Below are 21,452 nucleotides of genomic sequence, written 5' to 3'. Positions count from 1 at the left end.
AAAATGGCTTTTAGTCTTAATCGATAAGGTCAGAGAACTCAAGGAAGATGGTTCCTTGCAACTCTGTATCTGAAATGTATTCATATTTGTGAATCCACATACCAAGAAAAAGTACTTATTACAGTATTGAATTGGTACTGCCCTGGCGGTCCAGTGGTTAAGACTCTGTGCTTCCAATGTAGGGGACGAGGGTTCAATCCCTGGTGCAGGAACTAAGATCACACATGCCGCGCAGCGCACACGGCTAAAATCAAAACAAAAGAAACAAACAATATTGAGTTATTCATTAAAAAAAAAAAGTAACAGGCACTGTTATGCTCAGTGGGCATAAATCTCTCAAAACAGGCCTTTTTCATCTTCTTATAATCAAAGTTAAGGTTTTTACTGTCAGCCCAATGAGTGATAGGTTTAATGTTTGTCCTTATTCCTAAACTGGAGGGCCACTTGTTTGACTAGGCTCTCTTAAGAGTATCAGGATAGGGGAAAAGGGAGGTAAATTAAATATATTCTTATATGTAAGGACTAAAATTGTGAACAGGTCGAATCCCAAGGGACAGAATGAGTTATTCTCTTGGAAGTTTAAGTTAAATGTTCTCAATTAATAGATCAATAGCCAGGATTTGACAGTTTTTGTTATATAAAAGTGATTTTAGATTAAGGTAGATTTTTCAGATGAAAACCCAGAGGGAGAAAATAAAGATGAATAGTTGAAATATCTACAGGGTGCTGAATAATTTGCAACATGAAGTCATATCAGAAATTGTGCATGGGACTTCCCTGGTAGCACAGTGGTTAAGAATCCACCTGCCAACGGGACACGGGTTTGAGCCCTGGCCCGGGAATATCCCACATGCCGCGGAGCAACTAAGCCCGTGCGCCACAACTACTGAGCCTGCGCTCTAGAGCCTGCGAGCCACAACTACTGAGCCCGTGTGCCACAACTACTGAAGCCCGCGCGCCTAGAGCCTGTGCTCTGCAACGAGAAACCACCGCAATGAGAAGCCCGCGCACCTCAACGAAGAGTAGCCCCACTTGCCACAGCTAGAGAAAGCCTGCGCGCAGCAATGAAGACCCAACTCAGCCAAAAATAAAATAAAATAAATAAATTAATTAATTTTAAAAAAAGTTGTACATGATTTGCATCTGGTAGATGCTCAGTATATATTTGAAGCATTGAATAATTAATGATAGAATTTTCCCTGTAAGTCTTTGAAGCCCCTTGTAAACATTTTTTATATTTGGCCTATTATGGATTTATAAATATGTGACAGCATTTTCTAAATATGTTTGAATGATGGAATATAATTTAATTTTATTGGGATATTACTATATGTTTTTGTTTAACCAATATTTTGATATCATTGTTTTTTATATATGATCTGGATTTAAAAATGTAACAGTTCATTTGGTTTGATAATGCTTAGGGTATAGTTTTTACCTAAGATGCAGATGTCCAGTGTGTCTATATAGTAGTAGTATGATTTAAAGATAACAAATGTGGCTACATAATTCACTTTTATTTTAAAAAACAGTGCAAAAAAGGAACCAGTATTTCAGAAACAACCTTAATAGGAGCAACTGCCTCTACGTTGATATCTTCTCAAAATGATCCAGAAATTATCATCGTGGGATCTGGTGTACTCGGCTCTGCTTTGGCGGCAGTGCTTTCCAGAGATGGAAGAAAGGTGACAGTAATTGAGAGAGATTTAAAAGAGCCCGACAGGATACTTGGAGAATTTCTGCAGCCAGGTGGTTATCATGTCCTTAAAGACCTGGGTCTTGAAGGTAGGTTCATAGTGATTTTTAGGAGTTATGTGGCATAAGCAAGCACTCTTTGCTATGACTGGTAAAAAGGTATTCCATTTTATTTTCATGCGTAAAAGTTACTCTATTCATTTAGCAACAAATTTGCATGAAAATGAGAGCAAAGGAGAAAATAAACATGAGGAGATATGAAGTAGCCTTAGTGAGATAAATGAAGTGGCTAAAAAATTGTAATGGTCAAAATTGAAGACTGGAAAACCAGAATGAGGGCATGAAATTTAGTGAAAGGTGAAGGGAACTATCATTTGTAGAGTGCATATGGTGTACCTGTTATAGAACCTTTTTTTAAAGCATCATTCATCCATTAACCCAGTGCTTTTTAAATACTACTCATTTAGGAAATACTTACATTTGCTGTATGCTTTGTATGAGGTGCTGTACTGGGTGCCAAGGCTATACTAGTGAACAAGACAGATCAGCTATCACTCTTGGGAATCAAAGTATAAGATATAGGCCCAGGCTGTGAATTGAGAAAGAGCTTGCTTGGCATGTAGGGTAGGCAGTATGTTGTAGTAATTACCAGCATTGATTCTGGCACTAGATTGCCTGGGTTTGACTACCACCTCAGGTACATAAAAAGCTGTGTGATCTTGGCTAAGTTACTTAACCTCCTGTGTATTAGTTTCCTCATCTGTAAAACTGGCACACTTAAAAGAGTCCTTGTCTCATAGTTTAAGAGGATTAATTGAATTCATAAAGACAAAACATTCAGAACAGTTCCTGGTGTGTAGGAAGCACTATGTAAATGTTTGCTATTTTGTTCAATGAACTGAAAAGGAGACCAGTGTAGCCAGAAAGTATTGGGTAATGGGGAAAGGAGAGTGGCTTGAGATTAAGGTTGGAGAGGTAGGCAGCTGCCAGATCATGCAGGGCTTTGAAGGCAGTGGAGCAGGAATATGACAGGATCCTGTTTACGCCTCTATAAAGGCTTCAGACCTTTGACAGCTACTCACAATGACAAACACATCTTATATCCTGACTCAGTACCTACAAACATACCTAAATCTGACTGCAATTTTACTTTTTAAATACTTGTCATGATTTTACCCAAGTATACAATTCACAGCTCGAAAGTCATTTCACAATTTACCATTGAGTCACATCCTGCAGTTTGTAGAATGCTGTTTTAAAAGAATGTGTGGATATGGTGTGGTGAATAGCCTCCAAGACTGTGGTGGTGGGGTAGCAAGAGTCAACTCAAGGAGTCTAGTGGGAGCTCATTGCTAAGTCCAAATGACAGATGATGGTGTTTGGACTAGTATGGTAGAGAGGATGTAAAGAGAAGTGGACAGATTCATGACCAAATTAAGAGGCAGGAATGGCATGACTTACTAAAGGATTGATGTGAGGTATGAGAGAGGGGGTGTTAAAAAATGATTCCTAGGTTTTGATTTGAACAACTGGTAGATGGCGGTGCTGTTTGCTGATAAGAAGACCTAGAGAGGAACAGGCCCTGGGAGGAAGTTGGGAGACCTGTTGAGATATCCAAGTGGAGATGTTAAGTTGAATATATGAATCTCGAGTGCAGAGGAGTGAGTGATTTGAGCTGGCTGGAGTAGACATTTCAGAGATGTCAGCATATTGGTAATACTTAAAAGCCACAGCAGTGATGGAGACCAGCTCAGGAGAGTGTGCAGGGGGAAAAGAGAAGACAGAATAAACCAAGTCCTGGGAAACTGGTGTTTAGAGATTGGGCAAAAGAAGATGAGCTTGCCAGGGAGACTGAGCAGGAGCTGGCAGAATGGCAGAACAGAGCCAGGAGAGTTTGGTGTCCTTAATCCAAGAGAGGAAAATGTTTCTAGCTGGAGGGAACGGGTACGTATCAGGAAAGGAAAGGAGCCATGTCATGGTTTGCTAATGAAGGGTCAGGTAAGATGACCCTCAGGTAGAGAAAGGGCCATTGGATTTGGCCATTTGGAGGTTGCTTGTGACATTGACGATGTTTCAGTGGAGTTGTGTAGACGAAACCTAGACTGAAGTGAGTGGGAGATTAAAAAATTTGAGACTAGAAAACTACTCTCGAGGAGTTTTTCTCTAACAGAAAACAGAAATGGCAGAGGTGAGATGCAGATGTGAGGATAAAGGAGGGTGTTTTTTTTTTTTTTTAATAAATTTATTTATTTATTTTTGGCTGCATTGGGTCTTTGTTCTGGTGCGTGGGCTTCTTGTTGTGGTGGCTTCTCTTGTTGCAGAGCACGGGCTCTAGGCACATGGGCTTCAGTAGTTGTGGTGTGTGGGCTCAGTATTGTGGCTCTCGGGCTCGAGAGCACAGGCTCAGTAGTTGTGGCGCATGGGCTTAGTTGCTCCGTGGCATGTGGGATCTTCCTGGACCAGGGCTCGAACCTGTGTCCCCTGCACTGGCAGGCGGATTCTTAGCCACTGTGCCACCAGGGAAGTCCCCAAAGGAGGGGTATTCTGATACTAGATAGAGCATGTTTGTGTGGTGACAGAGAAGATAAAGTTGAGAGGGAGGCGACTAAAGGGGTTACATTCATTCCTTCATTTAACAAATATTTATTAAGCATTGGCCGTATTGTAAGTACTGTTCTGGGTGCTGAGGCTACAGTAGTGAACAAAACAAAGATTCCAGCCCTCATAGAGCATACATTCTAGTTGCTAGTGTAGACGGTGGTGATAAAAGATGAATAAATAAAAATTAGAGTATATGTTATGGTTATAAGGGCTTTAGAGAAGAATCAGAAAAGGGAGATAGGGAGTTGAGGGTGGTGTGTAATTTTTAAATAATGAAGTGGGAGAAGGGAAAGCCTCGCTGAGAAGATGACATTTGAGTAAAGGACTGAAGGTGGTGAAGGAGTAGCCCTAGGGCTATCTGGAGGAAAGGACTCTCTCTCCAGGCAGAGAGAGAATCAAGGGGAAAAGCCTGGTGGGAGGAGTGAGCCTGGCCTCTTTGAAGAGCGAGGAAGGAGAATCGTGTTGACTTGAGTGGTGTGAGTTATAGAGAAAAGGTCAGATGGGCAATGGGGGCTGGATTCCATTGTGGCCCATTATATGGATTTGGCTTTCACTCCAAAGGGAAGCCACTGGAGAATATTAAGAAGAGGAGTTATTAGATTTCACATTTTAGAAGTATGATTAGAAATATTATTTTAAAATATTCTTGTTATTGTGTAGACAAAAGAGTAGATCATAAAGTGGCAAGTCAGAAGCAGGGAGACCTGTTAGAGGATTATTGCAGAATCAATGAGAGTTGTTGGCTTGGACCAGGGTTGTAGCCGTAGAGGTGGGGGAAGTGGCCACATTCTGGGAATATATTGATGTTTGGAAGGAAGAGTCAGTAGGACCGGCTGATGGATCAGATGTGAGGGATGAGAGAAAGAGAGGAGTCATGGTATTTAAATGAGACGAGACAACATTGCCCAGAAGAGGTCCAAGACGACCCCTGCGGTCAGTGAGGTGAGCAGGAGCCAAAAAAGAGGACCGAGAAGGAGCAGATGAGGAGGACAAGCAAAAGACTGCAGGGCTCTGGACCCACGTGGAGAGAGTGCATTGTGAAGAAGGGAGGTCCGCCTCTGTCCTTTTAAGTTTCCTAACCATCACCCTCCATGAGAGGGTCACTTGAGGCAGATGTGACAGTATCCTGAGACAGGATTTTGTTACCTTTATTGTTGAACATCAGGCAACTGGAAATGCCCTCAGACTAATGACTGGATATAGAATCATTTAGAAATCTAGCCTCAGGGGATATGTCCAAGGTTGTGGCAACAAACCTCAATGGGTTCTTATAGGTAGTTCATGTAAGGGTGAGGAGAGCCATGCAAGAGGGAGGGGAGCCACTGAGGTATTTTAGCCAGTCCACGCATCATGCATACCTTTAATATCATAGCAAGAGTCCTTTTTAACATTCATTATGCTGTCAGTTCCCCCTCAGGTGTGATGAGCTATGGATAATAGAAGCCCTTGAAATAGTTACTTTTTGGAGTGTAGACTTTTAATATAATACCGACTGACCCATCCTGGTGTGTGGGTTTTTAATAAGTGAATTGATTGCCCTTTGGCTTAAGCTTAATATCTAGAACTCTTCAAATGAATACATTATAATTTAAATGCTATAACTTTATAATAAGTCTCATTATCCAGTGGGGAACCTCCTCCTCACCTCACTTTCTTTAGGATTATCTTGACTTTTCTTGGCCTTTTTGCTTTTCTATATATAAAATTTAGAATCAGGTTTCAATTCCCATGAAAACAAACCCTGTCAAGATTATGACTGAAATAGCACTAAATGTCTAGCTCAGGTTTAGAAAAATTGTCTTGGACTTCCTATCCATGAATGTGGTATACTGTCCATTCAGTTAGGTCTTGAGTGTATTTAAATAAAATGTCATAAATCTTGTTTGTCTTTTGTTATATTTATTCCTTGACTCTGATTTATATTTGGACTTCCATAAGCGATACCTATTTTATTATGCACTGTATACTCATTTTGAGGTTCAGACTTCACACTAGGTCATGGTACAAAGTTATGATTGTTTTTCTTATGGATGACTCCACCCATGGCCTATGGTAGATGGCTTACTTCCATGCCATGTCTCAGGGCGTTGAATTGAGTTTTTCTGGTCTCTGTCGTATTGACAAGAAATTTACGTATGGTGCCAAGTTCCAACGTCCATTGCACGTGGGGGCCCCTACCTCCTATCCAGGAGTGGTCCTTATAACTCCAGCCTTTTAGGCTTGTGGTTCTGATACCCTTATGCTGTTGCCTTTAAAACTTGCTCACTGGTTTGACTTTGAAGTTGCTTTTCATTTTTAGCATATGCAGTTTTTTTGTTGGTTTTGTTTTTTAGCTTGCCTTTTTATAGAAAGCAATTCTGCATTTTTCAATGTGGAAGAGTTTTCCATGCCAGTTTATCTGATATGTTGATAGTAGTAGTCTAATATTGGAGCTATGTGGTTAATAGTTAGTGACAGCTCTAAGTCCCATCACTGTCTTCAAAGTTATTAACTAGTATTTGTGAAGCCTGAATTTCATTAAGGTTTAGGGTGCCATCTTCTTGCCTGCTTAAGAAAGTAAAAGTGCCAAAGTCTGTCATATTCGATTTCATCAATAAAGTAGAAAGAAAGATTTTTCAAGAAATCTTAAATTAGACCTTATTTATATACTTGACTTAGGATAATTTACCCGAGGAAAAATTTTACTGTGCTACTATATGCTTTTCACATCGTCTATATACTTTTCACATTGTCTGTTGTGTTCTAAATTGGACTGTTTTAGCATTTAAAGTTCTTCCATAATATAATTATGGCTTAAGAAAAACAAGCTATCTCAGTAGCTGACAAAACAAAAGTAGAAATACTAGATGGGCTTTAAACATTTAGGTCAGTAAAGACTGGCAAAGAGATCCAAAGTGAATACACTGCTAATTGGCAGCTTTTAGGATATATGTGTACTTTTCTCTGAATGAATTTTAACTGGAATAATTTAGAAACCATACCAAAAAACTAACTTACTTTGGTCCTAGGTCAGATGTGTGACAAGTATTCATCCAGCTTGTCCCTGACTGGACTTTAAGTGTGACTAAAAAGCATATCAGAAACTATTTATTTTGATCTTAGCATAGATAGATATGTGATAAAAATTGTTTATTATAAAGTTTTCCTATCATCAGAAATGAAGTTATTTTAATGTACTTAATCCCTAATATATTTTAATGTATTTAAATATATATTATGTGACTAATATACATGCTAAAGTCCACTTTTTCACAGAAACATATTTCCAATACTGTTAACCATTCTTTATCATAATTTTAAGCCTGTACATAGTAATTTCTCGGTTCATACTTAATAATATACTTTACCTAACTTAGATTCATATTTAGGTTATTTACAGTTATTCTTATTAGAGGTAACACTGTAGTGAACCTGTTTTTGTATACACCTTTAATAATTATTAAAAATATGAATTATACCTTTAGGATGAATATCTTAGATGGATTACAAGACTAAAATTAGGATGCTAACTTCTTCGTGGTTCTTGATAATTATTGCTGTACTTATTTTCTAAAATGTTATTACTTTATTAAATGACCAGTAATATATAAATTTATCCATTTTATCTTTATCTCACTAGCAATTTTGAGAGATTTGGTGTCTTATTGTTTCAGTTTTATTTCATTGATTTTTTTAAATCAAGTTTTGAACATTTTTCCTGATACGTTCAATGTTTCTGTACTACTTAGTGTGAATCATCTATACACTTTTGCCCATTATTGTTAGGGTCTTAATATTTTTCCTATGAATTTTAATGAGTAAATTTTACATGTAAATATTTACCTTTTGTGATGTTACGAATTTGCTAAGCCTTGTCTTCCAGAAACATTAAGATTTCTGAAATAGTTATATTAATGTCCAGTTCTCCAAATGGTATCATAGCTTTATGAACACAGAAACTCATTTTCAATGGTCCATGTCCTCTTGGTGCCTGGTGTAACTCTGGGCATATTACAAAATTGATTTTTTCGACCTGAATTGTTTTGCAGATACAGTGGAAGGTATTGATGCCCAGGTTGTAAATGGCTACATAATTCATGATCAGGAGAGCAAATCAGAGGTTCAGATTCCTTTCCCTTTGTCAGAAAACAGTCATGTGCAGAGTGGAAGAGCTTTCCATCATGGAAGGTTCATCATGAGTCTCCGGAAAGCAGCTATGGCAGAGCCCAAGTAAGACTACAGCTTCAAATACATGATGTTAAAGAAACACATTTAAACTTGGCCTTCGTACAAATACTATTTTATACATTTTCAGAAGTGTTTGGGTATGGGTTAGAACATAGCTATTATATTAAAATAAACCATAAGTTAGCAGAATGTTAGCTCTTCAATGCCTTTGTTAAGAATATCATATAGATAACTTTCCTTTGAATGACATAGAACTATTGAGAATTTTCCTTTGACTAAATATATGTGATCTTTTATGTGGTTGGAATTTAGAGGGTATGGTTGTTGTAATTAAGGTTTAAGTTCATATGTGCCCATTTGGGAGTTGGGGTTTGTGGTTATGGTACTTTTTATTAAAAGTCAGAGTTAGAGAACTTCAAGAGAAGATCCCTGTTCCATTCATATTAAGGACCTAGACTGACAGAACTGGCTGCTTCTCTCTCTCTTTTTATTGAGTTATAGTTGATGTACAATATTATGTAAGTTACCGGTGTATAGTATAATGATTCACAATTTTTAAAGGGCTTCTCCTCTTAATTATTAACTTATATTTGTCTCTAGCCCTATGCATTATAATTGAGGTTTAAGTTTTAAACATGAGAACCCTCATGTCATTGGCAAAGGCTTAAGTGTTGACAAAGCAAGTGAAGTGAGTGGATTATTCTTAGAACTGAAAGAATTTGATATCTATGGAAGTAGAATATGTTCATTGTAGAAAAATGGAAAAATACTCAAAAATATAAAGAAGATTGTAAAAATTATCCATGATCCTTCTAACTAGAAGTAACTACTCTGAATAATTTGGTAGATAAATTCCAATTCCGTGTATGAATTTGTGTGGGTATGTAAAATTTTTCTGCATGCATTTTATTTTTTAATGAATGAGATAAAACCTGTTACTTTTTAAAATGATTTTTTTAAAAGCATTACATTAGTAATATGTATTCCATTTTAAGAAATTAGAAAATTAAGGGCTTCCCTGGTGGCACAGTGGTTAAGAATCCGCCTGCCAATGCAGGGGACACGGATTCAAGCCCTGGTCTGGGAAGATCCCACATGCCACGGAGCAACTAAGCCCGTGCGCCACAGCTACTGAGCCTGCGTACCACAACTACTGAAGCCCGCACGCCTAGAGCCCGTGCTCAGCAATGAGAAGCCACCGCAGTGAGAAGCCCACACACCGCAACCAAGAGTAGCCCCCGCTCGCCGCTACTGCAGAAAGCCCACGCACAGCAACGAAGACCCAACACAGCCAAAATTAAAATAAATTAAACAAAAAAAAGAAAGAAATTAGAAAATTAAAACCACACCAATTCTAAAATCTATTAATGATCTCTTTGCTTTTCATCATTCCAGACCTTTTTCTATGTACATGTGTGTCCATATTACATGGGTAAACTGGAGGTAAAGAAAAGGGAATTTTTCATTCCTTACTTAAATTGTTCAGTTGTGCTACCAGAGAATTTATTTCTGTTTATTTATCTTTTAGCACAAAGTTTATTGAGGGCACTGTGCTGCAGTTACTAGAAGAAGATGATGCTGTGATGGGAGTTCAGTACCGGGATAAGGAGACTGGAGACATCAAGGTGAGATGTATCAAATATTAGCTCTTCCTAAGAGATTTTTATTTTCTTTTTCTCCTACTCCTTTAAGAAAGTAGGCTCACCAATTTATTATTCATCAAAGGGACTGAGATCTCTCTAAGCCCTCTGCACCAAATTGAACACATTGTTCTTTAGAGCACTTCAGAATGCTGTTCAAATAACTTCAGAAACAAACACCATGATTTTAACTGTATTAAAAACTGAAATGAGAAATGTACCCTAAGAGAGAAGCAGAGGGGAACTGGAAGATGCAAAAAGGAAGGATTCAGCATAAAAGAAATAATTAGAATAAAATAAACTATTGTTTAAGTAAGAAAGGCAAAAAGTAAGAGAATGTCTGGGGAAATAGCAGAATAAAATAGTTTGCTCCTGTTGGTTTAGTAAAGAAGAGAAAGTCAAAGGCTTATCTGTTGATTCTTCCCAGCTGCTCCATAGGGTAACCACGTCCTAGGAATTATACTCTAATGGGGGCAATTACAAGATAATATAAATACATACATCCACGTGTACAAAAATTCTTCTAAGCCCTAGCCACTAACTGAAAGCACTATGTGCAGTTAGAAAATTCTAGAATAAAAGAATGTGGTTAGTCCTTGGAATTTGTAATGAGATTCAGTCCTCTATGGGCTGTGCTTGCTTTGTAGCAGTTTCCCCCAGTGTCCATCAAAGTAGCTTAATCCCAGATGGTTTGGATGGTAGGGCTTTGGAGGAAGGTGATCCTCAGGGACTCAAGGGGAAGGGTCTCTAAGGATTGGTTGTGCATTACCTTCAGCCCATGTAACAGCTCCTTCAATAGCATTATCTTCAAATACTCTGTAATGCCCCATAATGTATTTAAATTTGTTCATGTACCTTTTAAAAGAATGTCCTTTTCACTGTGTATTTCTAACCATTTAGCTGAGTATTCTTTGTTTTTGTTGTAGGAACTCCATGCTCCATTGACCGTTGTTGCAGATGGACTTTTTTCCAAGTTCAGGAAAAACCTGATTGCCAATAAAGTTTCTGTTTCTTCACATTTTGTTGGCTTCCTTATGAAGGTACCATAGGAATGCAATTGTAGGAAATAAAAGCAACTTGAAACTTGAAAATTATTAAAATATTTTATTTATTTATTTTTCTAGAATGCACCACAGTTTAAAGCAAATCATGCTGAACTTATTTTAGCTAATCCGAGTCCAGTTCTCATCTACCAGATTTCACCTGATGAAACTCGAGTACTTGTTGACATCCGAGGAGAAATGCCAAGGAATTTAAGAGAATACATGACTGAAAACATTTACCCACAATTACCTGGTAAGAAATAGTATTTCACTGCCATTGTAATCTACTGTCTGCAAGCAAGTCTCACAAAAGGCCCTTCATTTCCAGTTCTCACTGAAGCTTTGTCTAAATTAGGCCAAAGATAAGGATGGCAGGTGAAAAATTCATCCAGTCAGTCAGCTACACTGGAGCTGAATGAACTATTTAAACTAGCACATAAAAAAAATCTCCAAGTAAAAAAAATAGTTTCAATGTATTTTTTCTTAGTAATAATTATAGTTTTCTGAATAATCATTAATAGTGGCATATATGGTATTTTTTAAGGTAGTCTGGATAGCAGTCTAGGTATGTGAATTCTTGAAATAGCTCTTATACTTAATTACTTCTTGTGCTTGGTTTTTGTAGAAATGATAGCTACCATATATTGAATGTCTACCATATAAGAGGTGTTTTACTAACATAATTGAATGTCTACACAACTACCCTGTGAGGCAGGCATTATCATGATCCCCATTTTACAGATGAGGAAACTAAGATTCAGAGAGGTTACTTAGCTTCTCCAAATATAAACCTTTAGTAAGTGGCAGAGCCAAGGTCGAAAGCAGGTCTGTCTGGCTCATACATCTCTGCCCTCAGAACATGAGGGCTATAGGGGTCTTTCAGACATCTTTGTAAAACACTCATTAAAATTATTATTTTTTGAGAATAGGAAGATGTAAGAAAGAAATATAAACAAATTATTAAGAATATTGATAAAATTGAAGGGAAACCCTGCTTGCCAGTTATGATATGATTATAGTAATAGCACATTATCCTTGGTATGAGTACGTTTTGTTTTAATATTCTGTTTTTTAAGTTATTTTTTAAATTAAGCAAAGTTATTTTTTAAACTAAGTGAAAGCACTCTATTTAATAATTAACAGAATATTAACAGAAATTAAGGTATACATGGACCAATTTAGATTTTTAACAATGACATTTTCAGCACTTCAATACATTTTCACTCAGTTAAGCCATTTTTGAAGCTTTCAGATGGAAAGAATGAGTTATGCATATTTATGCATATTTAGGAAAAGGATAGTTCATAATGTGATATTTTTAGCATTTTTTTTTATGTAGATTTTTTTTCCCCAATCCGAAACTTAGTTGCAGCAGACTGTGTAGTTTTATGCTCATATTAGTTAAGTTATGGAAATTCTACTCATTGTAGGAAGGAATAGTTTCAGCATAGGCATTCTGCTCCTATATTCCCAGATTACGAATTGTATGAAAAGAAAGTTTATTTTCTATACAAGTAGAAGCACAAAACTTTAAAACTGGGATCTCAGTATCTCAGAGATAAGCTAATCCAGCTGTTTCATTTCTAGATGAAGAAACTAAAGCTGAGAAAGGTAGTGCTCTATACATCTTACCCTTTTTCTACTGTACATACCTCCTGCTCTTTGTGAATTGGTGGTATATTTCATCTGATCTTATAGAATATGGTGGTGACAATAAATTAGGTGTTAAATATATGATACCTAGCATTTAACATTTGGAAGAGAGGTGGGTGGTTTTTCTCCCTGTCTCATCTCATCTGATTTGCTTCACTTTTCCTCAAGTTTTCTGGATCACCCAGCTCTATGTTTATCTATTTACATTAATTTTCTCTTAGATTCCTTAGTAATTCCTTAGCTTGAATAACTAGGTGCTTAATGAACGATTTTATTAATAATTAGTTCTTGAATTTTTGCAAGGGATATATGTAACAACCATAACAGATGTGTAGTAGGTATTTGTTTATTCTTGATAAGAAAATGTGATAACTTGAAATTGGAATGTTATAAACCATTTATTTGGTGGGGTGGGCTTTACTGCAGATCACCTGAAAGAACCATTCCTAGAAGCCACTCAGAATTCTCGTTTGAGGTCGATGCCAGCAAGCTTCCTCCCTTCTTCACCAGTAAACAAACAAGGTATTATTTTATTGGACTGATTTTATAAAAGATATTCCAAATATTCAAATTCATTACTCCAAATGACATGTATGTGGTACAGTTTGTAACATGTGGTACGGAAACTTGATTACTGTGGAGTAATGCATTAGTAATACCAAAATTAGTTTTATATCTATTATTTAATATTGAGTACATATAGGTCACTGTTCTAGTTATTGGAGATACAACAGTTAATTAAATACAGTCCTTAATCTAGAGAAGGCAGTTTTCTAGTGAGAGATATAGACAGATAATTTCAGAACACTGCTGATAAATGCTGTAATGAAAGCCCACTCATGGTACCCCCGATTCACTGTGAAGGGGTGGGGTGTACAAGGCAGGGAGGGGAGCCTGTGAACTGGGAAGGGTGATTAGGGAAGACATTGCTCTGGAAACAGAGCTGGACTTGGGGCACGGAGGGTGAGTGGGAGCTCATCAGGTGGACAGTGAGATGAGGGGCTTTTTCTTTTTGGCTGCGTTGGGTCTTCATTGCTGCCCGCGGGCTTTCGCTAGTTGTGGCGAGCGGGAGCTACTCTTTGTTGCGGTGCGTGGGCTTCTCACCGCGGTGGCTTCTCTTGTTGTGGAGCACGGGCTCTAGGTGCACGGGCTTCAGTAGTTGCAGCACATGGGCTCAGTAGTTGCGGCACGTGGGCCCTAGAGCATGCGGGCTTCAGTAGTTGCGGTGCACAGGCTCAGTAGTTGTGGCACACGGGCTTAGTTGCTCCGCGGCATGTGGGATCTTCCCGGACCAGGGATTGAACCCACGTCCCCTGCACTGGCAGGTGGATTCTTAACCATTGTGCCACCAGGAAGGTCCCGAGAGATGAGGGACTTCTAAGTAGGCAAAAGCTAGGATGGCCGAGAAATGGTGGCACTTAAGTGAACTCAAGTAGCTTCCTATGGCTGGAGCATAGGATAGGTGTCAGAGTGGTAGAAAGGTAAGATATTTATTTAAAGTTTAGTTTTAATCCTATAGACGATGGAAAGTCATTGAAAAGTTCTTTTTTATAATAGCTTCATTGAGATATAATTCACAAATCATATAGTTCACCCATTTAAAGTGTACAGTTCACTAGTTTTTAGTGTATTCATAGGTCTGTGCAACCATCACCACAATTAGTTTTAGAACATTTTTATCACACCAGAAAGAAACCCTGTACCCATTAGCAGTCACTCCTCATTTCCTCCCAGTCCCCAGGCAACCATTAATTTACCTTCTGTCTCTATAGGTTTGCCTCTTCTGGATATTTCCTATAAATGGAATCATACAATGTGATCCTTTGTAACTGGCTTCTTTGAGGTTCATCCATGTTGTAACATGTATCAGTCCTTCATTTGCTTTTATGGCCAAATAATATTCCATGTATGGATACGTCAGTACTACATTTTGACTATCCATTCATCAATTGATGGACATTTGGGTTGTTTCTACTTTTGGTTCATACCTGTGTATGAGTTGTTGTGTGGACATTTATTTTCATTTTTTCTTGGGTATATACCTAGGAATTGAATTGCTGGGTCTTATGGTAACTCTGTTTAACGCTTTGAGCAACTGCCAAACTGTTTTCCAAAGTGGCTGACCCATCTTACATTTCCATTAACAATGTATGAGGGTTCCAATTTCTCCACATCCTTGACATGTTATTATCTGTCTTTTTGCTCATAGCATCCTAGTAGATGTGAAGTGATATCTCACTGTGATTTTGATTTGTATTTCTCTGATGGATAATGATGTTGAACATATTTTCATGTGCTTATTAGCCATTTGTGTATCTTCTTTGGAGAAATGTCTGTTCAGACTTTGTACATTTTTTAAGTGGGTAAATTAAAAAAAAATTTATTAAGTTCTAAGAATTCTTTATTCTAGATATAAATCCCTTATTAGATATATGATTTGCAAAGTTTTTCTCTCATTCCATGGATTGTCATTTTGGTTTCCTTGATGGTGTTCTTTGAAGTTTTTAATTTTCATGAAGTCCAGTTTATCTGGTTTTTTCTTTTGTCACTTTTTTTTTTTAATTTTTATTATTTATTTATTTTATTTTTTAGCTGTGTTGGGTCTTCGTTTCTGTGCGAGGGCTTTCTCTGGTTGTGGCAAGCGGGGGCCACTCTTCATTGCGGTGCGCGGGCCTCTCACTATCGCGGCCTCTCTTGTTGCGGAGCACAGGCTCCAGACGTGCAGGCTCAGTAGTTGTAGCTCACGGGCCCAGTTGCTCCGTGGCATGTGGGATCTTCCCAGACTGGGGCTCGAACCCGTGTCCCCTGCATTGGCAGGCAGATTCTCAACCACTGTGCCACCAGGGAAACCCCTCTTGTGTCACTTTTGATGTCATATGTAAAGTCTTTGCTCAACCCAAAGTCATGAAGATTTACTCCTATATTTTCTTCTAAGAGTTTTATAGCTTTAGCTTTTACATGTAGGTGTTTTGATTCATTTGAGTTAAATTTTATGTATGGTGTGAGGAAGGGGTTCAGCTTCTTTTGTATGTGGATATCCAGTTGCACCAGCCCCATATGATGAAAAGACTATTCCTCATTGAACTGCCTTGGCAGTCTTGTCAAAATTTGACTGTAAATGTAAGAGTTTATTTCTTTCAACAGTATTTTGTAGTTTTCAGAGGGTAAGTTTCACATTTCTTTTGTTAAATTTATTCCTAAGTATTTTACTCCTTTTCATGCTATTGTAAGTGGACTTATTTTCATTTTAAGATTCTTCATTGCTAGTGTATAGAAAAAAATTGACGTTTGCATATTTAACTTGTATCTTGAAACCTTGCTGAACTCATTTATTAGTTCTAATAGTTCACTGAAAAGTTTTAAACAAGGTAGTGGCATGATTAGAGTTTTGTTTCAAAGATATTACTCTGATATGTTGTGGAAGGTGGTTTGGAGGAAAGTTCAGACTAAAGCCTATAGTAAGGCTATTTAATTATTCCATGTAAATGATGATGAAAGGCCTGAATTAAGGTGTGGCAATAAAAATGGAAGGTAAAGAATGGATTTGGGTAACATCTAAGGTGAAGAATGCATGAAACTCAGTGATTAACGGTAGTAAGAAAGAGTGAGGTCTCTTGATGGGTCCCAGGTTTCAGGCTTAGATAATTTTGCCACCTATTTGCTGACATTGGAAATACAGGGAAAAGTGTGTAAGTTTAGGGAAGTGTGGAGAGATGATGAGTTCACTTTTGGACATAGTGTGAAGGGCTGGTAGGTCATTTGAGTGGCCGGGTGGAGCCCCATTGAAAACGGGAGTGTGGAGCCCTGAGGAGAGGTGTGAACGGGAGCTGTCGCTATACTGTGGTTCCTGAACATAAACAGCTATCGTTTGCTATGGAAAAACATGCATCATAAAACTACCAATCATATGAACAAACTATACTGCAAAGCAGAATGAAAGCCAGTGCCAAATCGATATAAACAGCATGCTGTGGGAACATACCCTAGTTGGTGGGATTGGGAATGTTCCATGGAGAAAGAGGAATAAAAGCTGGTTATAGTTTGTGGTTTTTAGTGAAGGTATTAGACTAATACATAAAAAACTTGGATTAATATTTAGAATATACCTTTTCATAAATATATGTGTATTCTATAATTAGTTATAAATGTAGTATATTGTGACATTACAGAAAAAAATTATCCATAATTCTGCCACATCGCCACTATTATTATGGTTGGCTATTGCTCTCAGAGACAAAATTAAATAAATGCTTTGTTTAACTGTCCCTCTAAGTCATAGGTCATTTGCCAGGCTGACAACTGATGGGAACCTTAGTCAGGAGCTTGGTCAGGAGGTGTATCTCGAGTCAAAGTGCGGAGCTTTCTGCTTCTGTAGTTTTGTTTTAAGGGGGCCTAATTTTCAGCTAAGATTCAGTCAAGGCTTATTCTCTTAAATTAACTTCTGATGGTTTTGGAATATCTGCCTATTCCCTTAGAACCATACAGACATCTCTCTATAACATGCTGGCAGCAAATATTACTGTGAAACGTCAACGACCTCTCGATTTTTTTCCCTCGTGGAAGGCTTGCTTTTTATGCGTGGATGCCTGTACGTTCTGGTTTTTCATGGAAGAGGCCTTATAAATATTTTGACATTGACTTAATCTTAGGGTCACATGTGAGCTTCTTGAGGGCAGGGACCATGTTCTTGTTCTCACTGTATCCCCAGGGTCTGGCACGTATTAGTTACCCAATAAATATTAATTGAATCAACTCTTGAATTTTTGCCTGAATAAATTTTAGTCATGATTTAGTCCCTTGTATTTTCACATTCTCATTTACTAGCTCACATTCAAAATGTTTATAAATTAACAGAGTAGTCTTTTTGTTTGTCTTAAAGGATGCTCCAGGATGATGTCATAATCTACTTTCTCTCTTTTTATAGGTGTTCTTCTTTTGGGAGATGCATATAACATGAGGCATCCTCTTACTGGAGGAGGAATGACTGTTGTTTTTAATGATATAAAACTATGGAGAAAATTGCTAAAGGGTATCCCTGACCTTTATGATGATGCAGCTGTTTTCCAGGTAAGATATTATCCTTTGACAAAAATGTCACAAAACAGATTTCTTTCTGGGGCCTAAGAGGAATGGGGCTTTGAAGGGGAGGTCTGTACCTAGGAGCCTGGTCTTTAGTAAGTGATTCTTAAGCAGTCTTATTCAGGAGTAAGAACTTGACTTGTCACCTATGAATCTTTTAGAATTTCTGTACTTGGATATTATATAACATTGGATTACATGGGCCACTTAGCTTCAGAGATGTAACTCATTGCTCTGGAGATGTTTTTTTTTGGTGGGTGTGTAAATGTTGAACAAGGCATAATTACTTGTACAATAGTCCTCAGGATACCTATCATCAGTTTAGGGGATTATAAACATTAGTCTGTGCTCTTTCTTTCTCTTTCCCTCTACCCCCTTCCCCTTCCTTCCTTCTTCCCTTCCTCCCTCCCTCTCTCCCTTCCTTCCTTCCCTTTACCATATAATAAGTGATCTTTTTTCTTTTTAGGCCAAAAAATCATTCTATTGGACAAGAAAAACGTCTCATTCCTTTGTTGTGAATATCCTTGCTCAGGCTCTTTATGAATTATTTTCTGCCACAGATGGTAAGTGCAGATATTTTTAAAAGAATATTGCTGAAGTGCAGATTTTTAGCACAGGAAGGGAACTTAATTACAAAAAAGTTAGTGATTAGGCCAGAAATAGAAATGTTTCCTGAGTTTGCTAACTTCCAAGTCGGTAGTCCTTTTTAACTCAACCCTTGAGCAAGACTTTTTCAATCATCATGTATCCATCACTTTGTGTGGAAGGCTGTTACTTCCGTAGACAGCCTTAATAGCAATACCTCAATAATGTGTCGTCATTCACCCCTCTGGTCCAAATCAGATGCATAAGATTGTGATGCAAATCTTATGCAAATGTATGAGACTGTGACGGAAGATCTTTCTGGCCATGAATTAAAAGGCAATATAGTTGTTAATCTTTTTCTTCCTGAACACTAGTTTCAATTTCTTTTCAAAGTCGTATTTTGTAAAATGAATATGAGCTTCATATCAAGCCTAGATTTTGTCTCCTGTTAAAGTGCACAAGCAGAAATGTTCCCACGCTTTTGTTTTTGTTTCCATATGAGGTGATGGTCAATCTATACATTAAGGAAAACATGATTTAGCAGAAACAGTGGCAGAAATGGAGGAAAAGGCATCTGTGCCACCTCCCAACCATGGCCGTGTACAAATTAGTGAGTGGTAGGTTAGTAAAACTAGACCTTTAGGTTTTCAAGAATAAATGTAACTTGAATCTCATCACCTCAGGTGTTTACAACAAAGCTGTTTCTATGACCTGGCTGAGGCCCTAGCGATCCACACTTTGGTGATCTGATTACAAAGGACGATGCAGTACAAGTGCTTCCTGCAGCGTCTCTAGCCATCATTCTTGCTAAAAGCAAAGACAACTTATTGTGATTTGCCAAGCAAATCTCTCTTGCTAGTTGAGCATGGAAGTTACAATGGCTGGTTGGGCAAGAAAAGAACTAAATTTGGAGTGTTTCTAAGCTCTTCTTTCTAAGCTTTTCTAAGCTCTTGAGTTTCTTACATGATGAGTTTGAATCTGCCGACAAAACAACATTAAAAAAGTTACGGAATAGTGGAGGAGGAATGAGCTTTATTGGAGTAAAAGGTTACCTGTCGTATCCTTTTTCATCTTTTGTAAAGAACAATCTAGGCATACTTGAGAAGAACATTGGTTCTGTACTATTAAAAAGGTTATTGATTGATTATATTATGTTGTGAGGGTTTAATGAATTATTTCGAAAAGTATAAAAAATGTACACATATAAGGCATTATTATTTACTCTTCACAGCTGTTCTTTTTACTTGATAATTTACTGCTCAGAGATATGGATCAGGCATCTTAGAGACTGGGGATCTGGTTTCTAGAACTGTGTATTTATAAGAAAAGTTTACAAAGTAGTTTGCATCATTTAATGAATTTACAACACAGTCAAGGAAATAGCTTTTAAATAACTCTAAGACCTACATGTTTAGTAATTATTTACTAGCAGAAAAAGTTTATTCACACTTAAATTACTATGTGTAATGTTACTTATGAAATTTAAAGGAAGTCTTGGGTTGCTGAAATGCAACTAGATTTTTTAGAAATTATCTGTAAGGTGTAATAAATGTTACACATTCATTTTTTCTGACATTTCATTAATACCCAACATAAATGTGTGGATAATTTGATCGGGAGTAATTTTTAACTTTTATTTTAGATTCCCTACATCAACTAAGAAAAGCGTGTTTTCTTTATTTCAAACTTGGTGGAGAATGTGTTGCTGGTCCAGTTGGGCTGCTTTCTGTGTAAGTTGTTTCAATGACACAGAGGAAACGGATGTTCCAGGTTTTCTTAGGACAGTTGGGTTTATGAATGACTGCAAGTCTCTCTCCCTTATGCCTTTTGCCATTTTATCATTCAGTAGTATCCCAAACAAAACGCAGCCCAGAGAAATGAAAAAAGGCAATATTTAGTGCTGCATTTTTGTTCTAGGAAACAGGGTTGATTCTATGGGAACCATGATTAATAGAAGTTTATATTTAGAATTTAATTTTGTTGGGACTCATGAAACTCAGTAACAGTTCTGATGGTGCAGACATATGTAGAATTATTCTTGGAAAGTCTGCAAAATGAAATTCTTTTAAGATTTTTCTCCCTCATCTGCTATCTTAATGTCAACACTGTTATCTTTTGAAAAATCTAGACTCAACAAGCCAGGCCATCCAGCTATTTCAGACTGAGATCTCAAGATTAGTGAAAGAAAACAGCTCAAAACATACAATTTAATAAACTAAGAGGAGTTACTGGCTTCTCTGACAGGGGTGAAGTCTAAGTAGTTTCTTGTAAGAAAAAAAAATTTTAATTTGTCCCTTAGCTGGCAGATACAAGCTTGTAAAGTCTCCTAAAATATAGAGTGTGTGTTTACCTTTACAGATGATATATAATTGGAACCTCTTTATGAGTCAACTTTCATTTCCAGGTCTTACTAATATATATGTATATATACTTTTTATCTTTCCTATTACAGATTGTCTCCTAATCCTCTGGTTTTAATCGGACACTTCTTTGCCGTTGCAGCCTATGCCACATATTTTTGCTTTAAATCAGAACCTTGGATTACAAAACCCCGAGCCATTTTCAGTAGCGGTGCTGTATTGTACAGAGCGTGTTCTGTAATATTTCCTCTAATTTACTCAGAAATGAAGTACTTGGTTCATTAAGCTTAAAGGGGAACCATCTGTGAATGAATACTGGGAACTTCCCAAGTCTGAAGAGACTTGGAAGAGATGTACATAGCACAGTACTATACCGCTTCTAAAGTGGGGAACTCTTGGACCAAGATTGGGATTAATTTGTTTTGAAGTTATTTGTACATAAACATGTAAATATATACTTTAATTTGCAATTTCAAATGAAGGGTAAAATAAGATAGATATGTAAAAGAAATGATTGTTACCATAAATTAGTGCTAACACTGAGGAAGTGCAGTTTGTCTTTTGAATTCAGTATTTGGGATGAGTTATTATGGGACATGCAAATAAAATGAAGAACGAACTCTCATGTC

At 37.4% G+C, this 21,452-nt stretch overlaps 1 protein-coding gene across 2 annotated transcripts in view; it reads left to right on the top strand.

Annotated features, from left to right (window-relative positions):
* SQLE (squalene epoxidase) overlaps positions 1-21,452 on the top strand; it is a 24,614-nt gene extending 3,162 nt beyond the window's left edge. The window contains exons 2-11 of one of the 2 annotated variants that reach the window (XM_082363086.1): positions 1,533-1,785; positions 8,325-8,505; positions 9,992-10,088; positions 11,030-11,143; positions 11,228-11,399; positions 13,226-13,321; positions 17,724-17,866; positions 18,345-18,441; positions 20,106-20,193; positions 20,916-21,452. In XM_082363086.1, the coding sequence (XP_082219212.1) occupies positions 1,533-1,785; positions 8,325-8,505; positions 9,992-10,088; positions 11,030-11,143; positions 11,228-11,399; positions 13,226-13,321; positions 17,724-17,866; positions 18,345-18,441; positions 20,106-20,193; positions 20,916-21,108 (1,434 nt within the window). In that variant the 3' untranslated portion in view covers positions 21,109-21,452. The remainder of the gene's footprint in view (positions 1-1,532; positions 1,786-8,324; positions 8,506-9,991; positions 10,089-11,029; positions 11,144-11,227; positions 11,400-13,225; positions 13,322-17,723; positions 17,867-18,344; positions 18,442-20,105; positions 20,194-20,915) is intronic. The other variant, XM_082363087.1, reaches the window with a different exon arrangement.

This window comes from Balaenoptera borealis, assembly GCF_965194805.1.
Source record: "Balaenoptera borealis genome assembly, chromosome: 17".
Classification (NCBI taxonomy): domain Eukaryota; kingdom Metazoa; phylum Chordata; class Mammalia; order Artiodactyla; family Balaenopteridae; genus Balaenoptera; species Balaenoptera borealis.
Note: the sequence above shows the minus strand (reverse complement) of the source record. Positions and strands in the feature narration are given on the sequence as shown.